A 10,000-nucleotide genomic window follows, 5' to 3' on the forward strand; every position below is an offset into this window, starting at 1 on the left:
AGCTGGCAAGGAGTCTATCAGTAGCATTAGTGACTGATCCTGATTTCCCCATTCCTTGAATTGGCGGGAAAATGTGTTTTTCTTATCAATACAGTTGATATCGATACTGTTATTTTTGTTATTGATGTTATGATTATTAAATTGTTATTAAAATCTCAGTAACATTTAAGACATTGAAATAATGCAAAAGACCCTTTCCAAAAGTCAAGAAAAAGGGTAAACAGGTGAGAGAGGTAGGACTAATAACTGACTCTTTGGTGACTAAGTACTTGTAGAGACATCTATGTGTAAATACAATAAATAATCTTGTATTACAGTGGGCATGGCATCTATTCTTGCGATTGGGTTAAGATTGCTTCTTTGATATTTGAAAGTGGATATTTCACACCATTAATAATTTACTATATAAAAAGTTAGTTACCATATATTTGAAATACCACAAATTTTATTTATGAAAGATATAATCTATATGAGTGAAAAAAGAGCTTTTAGTCAGATTCAGTCTTTCAGATACCTATAAACTAAATACTATGAAATAATTCTTATATAAGTTGCTGTATTATATTTTGATTCTGGTTTATTGAATGCTGAAAGACCCAATATTACATAAACTTTCTTCTGTATATTTTGATAGTCCGTTCTGATATTCATTTATAAGTTACAAATAAAATCTCATGTTTCAGGATGTGGACTGACTGCTGGTGCACTCTGCTATGGACTCATGAGTTTCAGTCGTGGCAATAGGAAAACGTCACAAAATATGATGAGGTTGCGTGTAGCAGCTCAGGGCTTCACAATAGCTGCTTTGATGATAGGCATTGTGAAGACATCCCTTAAGTGAACATTGTCTTCAAGGGGGGTGTTAGGATTTTCTCTTTATTTCCTTTTCTTTTTTTTATTCATTGGTTTTATTTATTATTGTTTTTTTCTTAGTCTGAAGATGGGGAAGTATAACTAAACCTGTCTTTCTTTGACATTTCTGCGCAATATGAAGTCTATTTAAAGAATTATATGTAAATATACTTTGGAAAGATAGGATATTATTCTATTTAATTTTTGTAAAATTGCTTAGAATATAGAATAATTAAATACGAAGAGATTTTGTGTTTTTATCCTTTAATGTAACTGAGGTATCATGACTGTGGTGTAAGAAGTCTCAGGTATTGACAGGTTATTGCTACACATTTTCTTTTGAACATATCAGTTCATAACAGTTTTGTAGCTACAAAAATGCAGATATTTTACTAGGACTGTCCCATTGATTGACATTTTAATATTGGATACCTCTCATAGTAATTGCTGCATTTTTTTTACAACAATGTAGTTACTGCCAATACCAAAAGGCTGATATGCAGTCATTTTTTTTTAGCTTATCCTTGATGTTTGTATACACTGAAGTAAAGTTATGATGATCTATTTTCCTATGGCAAATTACTTTTATAGTAAAGTTACTTCCATACAGGCAGTATGCTTGTATATATGTAATCCCCGTTTCTATCTCATCTTTAGAAGGAAGTGGGGCTTTGTCAAATGTCTTGTAATGACATTTCATGAATGGAACTGATTATTAATAAAAAACTTCAGGTAGCTGCTACAGGACAGTCTTTCACTAATTTTTACTTTTCTGCATTATTTAATAACAGGCAGTTATGAGACATGTGGAAAAAATCATCAGACTGAGCTACAAGTTTATGAAAATAACTTTCAGGAAGAGCAAACTACAGCAAAATGAGTAAATGGAATGGAGAGATATTTCTTGTAATGGATTACTAGGAATTTCCATTTAAGAATGACTGGAAAAAGTGAGCAGAATAAAAATATTCTCCAGCAAAGCAGAGAATGGGTCATACATTTACATACTAATGATACAAAAGATGGTCAAAAGGCAATGATGTTTATGAATAACCTTTCATATTTTCTTTACTCTTAGAGTTCCTAACAACATTAGTTAAGTTACTTTAAACTGCAGCCACCAGAACATCAGATATTTATCTTCTAGTCTGCCATTTGCCAAATTGTAGGTCTTTCTATATGGGCCATCAGCCAGGCAACAACATTAGGTTCCCACATACTCTCAGGTTGCCTTCTGGGTAGTAGAGTAAAAAAAGGACCAGTTCAGGCATAACTGAGCATGTATGGGCCTCTAAGCCCATTTTACTTACCTCAAGCCAAACTGTTGGCTCTGTCAGGGCATTACCTGGTTCAGGCAGGTTAGAGTGGGCTTAATAAAAAGGATCAGACTAGTTACCTGTTCCGGCAAATGGATAGGTAGCTGTAGCATGTAAGGTGCTTATTTCTAACCTTGTGACTGCTGATTTTTAGGGCAACTGTCCCTCACTGTTATAACTCTTGCATTTTTTTAAAAATCCTTAATACTCTGTAGAGATTCGTATAATTTTCTTAGCTTTTTTAAATCCCCATCCCCCGATTCTTAGTCAAATGAAGGAATTCAAGAGTTAATTGTGCAGGTGCTAAATGTTATTTGTTTTGTCACTACATTTGGTTGTTTATCACAGTGGTCACATTGAAGATGCAATGAAATAGAAAGACACTTAAAAAAAAAATAGAAAGCCATTATTTTTTTTAATATTTTTAATTTTGGGAGTTTTTGTTTCTTATAATATCAAATATTTCATTTTATTATAGTATACATATTTATGGAACCAATGTATGTGGTGAATTAGTTAAAAATTAAGGTTCCTGTGTGGACACAATCAAATTACTTTATATTAGTAAAGTTATTCCCTTTTCTGCAACTATTTATGTATCTTTATTTGATGTCAGTATTCAGTCTTGGAAGAAATGAAACAGTAATAGAGTTTGAGTGATTGGATAGTATTCAGAAATACAGTACTGAGTTTGACAGATACTTATTTGGTTATATTTACAAAATCCTAAGCACAAACACATTAGCATAGCTGTTGCTACTACAGATAAGATATGAAATTTAAGGGAAACAACTCTTGAAGAACATGTTTAATTCCTACACACCAGCTTTGTTATGAATTACACTCTTAAATCTCTTTGTCAACAAGATCAGAAAACTCCATAATCATATAAAGGTTGGTTTCCCATAACAAGAAAGTTTCTACTACGTGAGCCTAACACACACCATTATTACCAACAAATGTAGAAGATATTTCACTCATACAATAATCAGGGTGTGATTAAATTATATTTATAGTCTATCTCCATATAAAACTAACTTATTACAATAGTTAAACGTTTTCATTTAATTATTCACTGTCTCTTGATACTGATATGCAACAAACAAAGTGCACTGTGCTGTGGGAATGGAAAGATTTTGGGAACATAATGAGGGAGAATGGTTAACATTGTTTTGTTTAAAGAAAATATATAGCATCTGAGGTTTTAGTTATAGTTTCTATGGTATTGAGTAGATATATTAATCAACTTCACAAATAGCTTAAATATTCTTCCATATCTATCTCTATATTAATACTATCCTCTTTAAATGGTTCCTTATAATAATTTATTTTCAGTCACCAAACACTTTCCCTTTTTCATCCAAAAAAGGAAAAAAAACAAACAATAAGAGACCTAATTGCATAGATGGCTATCTCAAACGATAAGGATCCCTCAATCTATATACAAAATTTGTAAATAAGGATCTGTTTCTCATATCAGCCATATAATGAATCTGTTAATGTGAATGTGGATGTTTGTGTTTCATATAAATCATGGAAGGAATGAAATATGGGGAGATAGACAGAAAAACACAAGAGCAAGAAAATAATGAGAGAACAAGAAAGAGAGAGAAAAAAAGTATTATGCTTTATTGACGGAAACACCTAGTTACTCTGTTAATCATTTTCCCTTAACACAGATAAAATACTGCAGTGCAATTCAAAATACAAAACAGTAGTTTTATGAGGCCAGGAAGGTTATTTTTAATGTTAATGGCGAGAGGATGCACATTCTTGTGCTATTGGCAAGAAAACAAAAATCCAGAAATTTCTCTCAGCACTAGAACTAATTTCCATTGTGAATTTGTAAGGGGTTTACAAAATAAGGCTATTGTGCATATATATTTAATAAAAACTTCTTAATGAACAAGAAGCATGCATTATCACACAAAATCATCATCAGTGAAATACGTCACCACATTAGACAACAGAATCTAGGCTGGACAGCTGGAAGTGCCTGTACAAATATACCAAATATCTTTACACATGGAAAACTTTATTAATCATTAGGTAAAGAAGGGGAGGGTGGTTTAGTGTGGGGTGAATTACATGTAATACTTTATTTTTCACAGCAATATTTTTGTAGGTAGTTAGTATGAGACACTGGGAATAAAATATTCAATGTCTAACAAAATCACATACAGATCTTGGCTGTTATGATTCAATTATTTTGAAATCAAAAAACAAAACTAAGAGTTGGTATACTGAATGAGGAACTTTTCTCTATCACTTACACAAGAAAAATATAATCCATGAACAATACTTTTACAATAATAATTTATGATAACTTAGAATAAAGCACTAACAATGATTGTATGACTCATGTAATCCTATATCTATGGATTTTAAAAACTGCCTTCACAGTCACTATTCATTGCTCATTATTAGTCAATAAATATTACATATTAAACCTGATAGTAATAAAACAATTACCTAACACTACAATTTTCATTCAACATCATGACAGAGTAGTCTACGCATAATCATCAAAATTCAGAGCCACTATAGATTCTTACACTCCTGAGCACTGCAAATATTCAAAGTTTTGAATACTTAAAAAGCTTTCAGTTCTTTACTTCTTGGCAAACTGCTTGTGCACCAAGTCTTCTTATGCAATCTTCCAGGATTATCTTCCCCCTTTTAACAACATGCTACCATCATACAGCCAGTCTGATGGTGTTAAAAAAATCAATGAAAATAAAAAATTACAAAATAAATTTGATACTTTAAAAACATTATCCTCCTTTATTTCAAAGTCATCTCACTGTCTTGAACGATAATCACAATGAAGTGTTTCAGCATGCATGGACCTTGTACACTTTAGTTGGATTGTCCCGAATGGTTAAGGTTGTGCAACCTGTTTCCTTGAAGTGACTGCATATCAGCTCTTAATAACATGTTCCAGGCATTTTCTTCTTTTTTTGTAAGTCTGTTTTAGTTGTTGAGAAAGAGGGAAATTTTTTCTACGGTAAAATAGAAATAATTTATTCCACACAATCAATCAATAACATAAATTTATAAAACATAATAAATTAAAGAGGTATAATACTCTGAAGTTTTAACATCAAAATTCAACTCAAAAGTAACACCCTTTTTTAAACTCTTTTATTACAGGAATGTGAAGCCGTTCTGAACATACTTAACTGGTCTATGCAATAAACCACTTCCATGAATATTACAGAAAAACAATATCTGACTACTTTAATACACAGAAATAATTATTTGCCTACAAAATACAGTAAATATACAAAATCAAAGGTTTTGCTTCAACAGGGTTGTGAGGGTAAACAGCTCCAAAATAACGTAATTTATTTCCTAATGACAAAGCCTTTTGAAAATGTATATTTAAAGCTAATAAACTTTACAGCACAAGCACCTTGTGCCACAGATTTGCTTTTTAAGAATCTGAAAATTAATATGTCAGGTACCCTACAAAATTCAGCATAGAACTTCTAAGGAATACACAAACATGCAGTTCAAAGCATTACTTTTAGTTAAATAGTAATATTCTCAAACATGCAACTGCACTGTAAAAAAAAAAAAAAAAAATCAACAAATGCAGTGAATCTGATAAAAGGATGTTACTGAATTATGAATCCACATCTGACTTTTGAATAAAAGCAAATTAGGGATAAAAAAAGGGAGAGTGGAAAAAATACTCACATATTCTTTCATTTTTTCTTTTTCTTTTTTTTCTTACTCAGAAATTTCAAAAATATAATCAAAGGTAAGCTCAAACTATCAAATGCTCTTTCCCTTCTAACTTAATTGAAACAAAAAATATAAAGATGTAAATACCATATGGCCACATATGCCACTCACACATGACTTGCCCTTGACAAGTCTCTCTCAAATGAATTTCATTATTATTCATTACACTACATTTATACAGTCTTATCCTTATCCTTGGGATAGAGCACACTTGGAACTAAGTAGAATGATCTGAATAAAAACTAAGGAAAATATATAATAAAAGTGTATAAATTACATTAAATTTCTGGGGGACATGATATTCATGGTAACTACACTATACACAGGAGTTACTATGAAGCTCTATTAGGATGATGATACTATAACCCTATAGCTTCACAACTCAGAAGACTTGGCATATCTATCAGTCTTGACACATCTCAATATTTCTACCACAAAGCTAAAAACTTTGTGTTCTATAAATGTATATCAAACTTAAAATATATAAAATAGTAAATAATTGCCTTATAATAGACTGATAATGGAAAAAGACACTTCCATGCACCTAGAAACAATGAGAGAGAAAAAAGTTGCTGCACATACACTAAGCATTTTCTTTTGGACAGACAAGTAAAAAACAAATGACAGGAAAATTTACATCTTGACAGATACACCAGTTAAGACTTCCACAGACAGAGATGAGGAGAAAAGAGACACAATAAGAGCACAAATGAGAAAAGATAGAGGAAAAAGAGACATAGGAAAAAAAAAAATTCTATTAAACATCATCAACAGTATAAATAACTCTTCGTATCATTTTTCGTCGCACACTAGTAGCGCTACATTAGCATCATCCTAGTAGCTATCACTCAACCATTGTCCCTTAGAATACCTCATTCCCTCAACACCTCTCTTATGCCCCTCAACAGAGGTCCTCAGCAGCGATTGATTTCTTAATTCGGAGGAGCATGGTTGTGTACCACTGGTCAAGGCGGGAGATGGAGTCGTATTCTTTAACTGTGTCAGTGAAAGCATCCACGTTCTGGTCCTCCAGGTGATTCATAAGGGCCTGTAAGCACATGTTTGCATGAAAACTCAGAATTGCCTTGAAGTCTAAACAAATTTCCCTCCTCTCTCTGATGGCTAGATACCCCAGGATAAAAGCAAAGATTTAATTTTCTGCAAGGAAAATTGGTCATTTTAACATTTTTGATATTTTTGAGGGGAATGCAGAGGGGAAAAGATATACTTGCCAGTGTGAGCTATTCCCTACACTGCATAGATTAAAGATGAAAGCAGGTGAAAATAAATAAATAAATAAAATAAAATAAAATAAAAAGATAAAACAATATTTGCTATATGAAACAAACCTTGAGCAGTTTGCACTCGCGGGAGTCCTGGAACGCTGGATACATCTCTTCATACTTCTCCACAGCAATCTTTGAATTGGTCAAGTCGACACACAAGTGGCACAGTGCTGCTCGGAACATGTATTCCTTGGCACTGTATTTGAGTAAGGAGCTTTCTAGGGAACTAGCAGCCACCTGAAGAAGAATAAAATAATTTAGCAATAAACACACAAGTTCTACATGATGCAAAAATGCAGCTTCCTTTAATTCAATTCTTATGAGGTCAGTCTAAAAAACAAAACAAAAATTCACCATTCTGGATTACATCTTAGAATACATTTTGTGGGATAGTGTACTACTCCCAGAAAATTTTCTTTTATCTCTTATGTTGTCTGAAATCAGTAACCTTTCAGAATGTATTTTAACTCTGAAAAAAAGTTAACAAGTGGTTGGGGGACAAAAGAAATAACGAATTTCACCCAAAACTCATGGAAAAGTGACAAATGAGCAGATGCACTGTTGTTTTGTTTTTCTATTTTCAGGCCACTTCACACTTCATGCCCTTCAAGTATAACTTTCCCTGTCTAACAAAAAACCCTGATTTCAGAGAACAAAGGTGTTAATATAGACTTCACTAAATGACCTAAAATTATCCCTTAAATCATGTTCCAAGATCCGTTTCAGAACTTTTTAAAAACATTGAGTAGTGAATTAGCAGTTAGTAAGCAAGTCCAATTTTTATCTCATTAGTGTGAACACTGTCCTGATGATTTAGTTTTGGTACTGACAATGAGGGTCAAGGCAATGTTGATGATAGTCAAGGTAAGGTAATAGTTATAAATTTGGTGACTAATGATATACATCAATTAGGGTTTGGTCAAATCAGAAACATAGATGTCAACACTCCTTCCAAACACCAGCAGGAGAGCAAGGGCAGTCTTGTTGACTTCTGGGAGTGCCAACACAACCAGATGTTAGTGTCTGGTTTAAAGTAGGAAGAATGGGAAGAAAAAGGTGACCCAGTTTATGTGCATCAGCTGCAATGTGCTCCTGTATCAGTATGTTTTGCTTTGAGCTGTGGCACTACCTGCAAAGCTCAGAGTGGCCATACTATTTATCTATCTGTGTTTTTTATTGTTTTTGTCATGTAACAGGGTGATATGGATTACAAACAAACTCACTTTATTATAGCATTTTTAAAGCCTTCCTGATGGGTAATAAAAGCTTCATACATAGAACATTAAAAAGATGACAAACAAGGAGAGTGCGAATGGGCATGACATGCTTACTTGATCTGATATAAAAGTCACTGCTGTGCCACAAACCTGGCACTAGTGCCTATCCAAGGGTAAATTTTGGGGTTAGACTGCAGGTACAACAATTCTATATATTTTTCTATCCCCCCCCCCCCCCCCCTTTGGATTCTTTCTGGTCCTACATTGTGTTCTTTTCCAATAAATAAATTAAAGACATAAAACAATATAATTGAACCAACCTGTTCATATATCTGGATTGCCTTCTCATAGTTCTCCATCTGTGCAGCAAACATAGCCACCTTAAGCAGACACTTGTTAGCTGAAGAGTTGTTCTCTTCACCACGGAAGTAGTCAGAAGCCTGCTCGTAGTGCTGGATGGCCTTTTCCATGTCTGCTACCTGGGGTGAAAGACAAATATTCTGCTCAATACAAATTGACAATTCTAATACAAAGGATCTGTTCTCAATTTAAGGGGGGGGGGGGGGGGGGGGGGATGACAAATACTATACTCGACAGCCTAAAGCTAAAATAATTCATCAAAATTTGCCTTACTTTTGTGGAAATGAGGAATAATCCCCATCCACTCAAACTTGATCATGTGATTTGTATAAATAAGTGCAATATAAATATGAATAACTAGTATTCTATATTTACGAATACCTATGACATTAAAAATTAAAGGCAGTGTCATAATATCACTTACTTAAGGTTTAATATAGAGGAGTTTAAAATCAGTGGAAATCATTAGACCACAACATCTCAAAAAAAAGTTTTACACCTTCACTCAGCCTCTTCCTTTTCAAACCAACTTCGCTGAAAATTCACACACAATGTGCACTAGATAGGATGTCTTTGGTAGAGCAGAAAATAGTACCAATTCATTGGATCTTTTTTTATAATGCTTGGGAGACCCATTCAGACTTTCTGCTATGCACTGGGCTATTTTACGTCATCATTTAAACTCCACCCTTTTAGCTTGAAAACAAGCCTGAAATTCATTACTAGAAGCACACCTTGTTTCTATTGTGCTTATTTTTTCACCAGAGAAAGCTAGCCATGCTTATATATTAAAACAGAAATGCGTTAAATATATTTCTAGATCATTCTGTATTCAGAGATCAAAGAAATAAACTATGAACACAGAGATTATCTTCATTGTTGATAAAGTCATTGGAAATACCTAAAAAATTTCCTCTCAAACCCCTGGTGTCTCAATTGATATATTTGATTTTGTATATTGTCAATAGCATGTGTTTGTATAAAGTTTGATTATGTAATATGGGTTTGATGGCAATTAATATTTTAAAATTTACTTCTTTTTTTGGAAAGTGAATGAAATTAAATAAACATGCTCATATAAATCTGAGAGAGAGAGAGAGAGGAGAGACAGAGAGAGAAGGGAAATAGAGAGAGAGAGAGAGGGGAAATAGAGAGAGAGGGAGAGAGAGGAAATAGAAATAGAGAGAGAGAGAGAGAGAGAGAGAGAGAGAGAGAGAGA

At 33.1% G+C, this 10,000-nt stretch overlaps 2 protein-coding genes across 6 annotated transcripts in view; one reads left to right on the forward strand and one right to left on the reverse strand.

Moving 5' to 3' along the window:
* Positions 1–1,095, forward strand: part of LOC125044367 (HIG1 domain family member 2A, mitochondrial-like) — a 9,874-nt gene extending 8,779 nt beyond the window's left edge. The window contains exon 3 of the mRNA XM_047641000.1: positions 684–1,095. Within this exon, the coding sequence (XP_047496956.1) occupies positions 684–841 (158 nt within the window). The 3' untranslated portion in view covers positions 842–1,095. The remainder of the gene's footprint in view (positions 1–683) is intronic.
* Positions 1,096–2,814: 1,719 nt separating this feature from the next.
* Positions 2,815–10,000, reverse strand: part of LOC125044365 (alpha-soluble NSF attachment protein-like) — a 22,278-nt gene continuing 15,092 nt past the window's right edge. For all 5 annotated transcript variants that reach the window (XM_047640995.1, XM_047640996.1, XM_047640998.1 and 2 more), the window contains 3 exons: positions 8,742–8,900; positions 7,268–7,441; positions 2,815–6,966 (listed from right to left, as the gene is read on the reverse strand). In XM_047640995.1, coding sequence (XP_047496951.1) covers positions 6,820–6,966; positions 7,268–7,441; positions 8,742–8,900 — 480 coding nt within the window. In that variant the 3' untranslated portion in view covers positions 2,815–6,819. The remainder of the gene's footprint in view (positions 6,967–7,267; positions 7,442–8,741; positions 8,901–10,000) is intronic.

Source organism: Penaeus chinensis, chromosome 35 (genome assembly GCF_019202785.1).
Source record: "Penaeus chinensis breed Huanghai No. 1 chromosome 35, ASM1920278v2, whole genome shotgun sequence".
NCBI classification, from domain to species: Eukaryota; Metazoa; Arthropoda; class Malacostraca; order Decapoda; family Penaeidae; genus Penaeus; species Penaeus chinensis.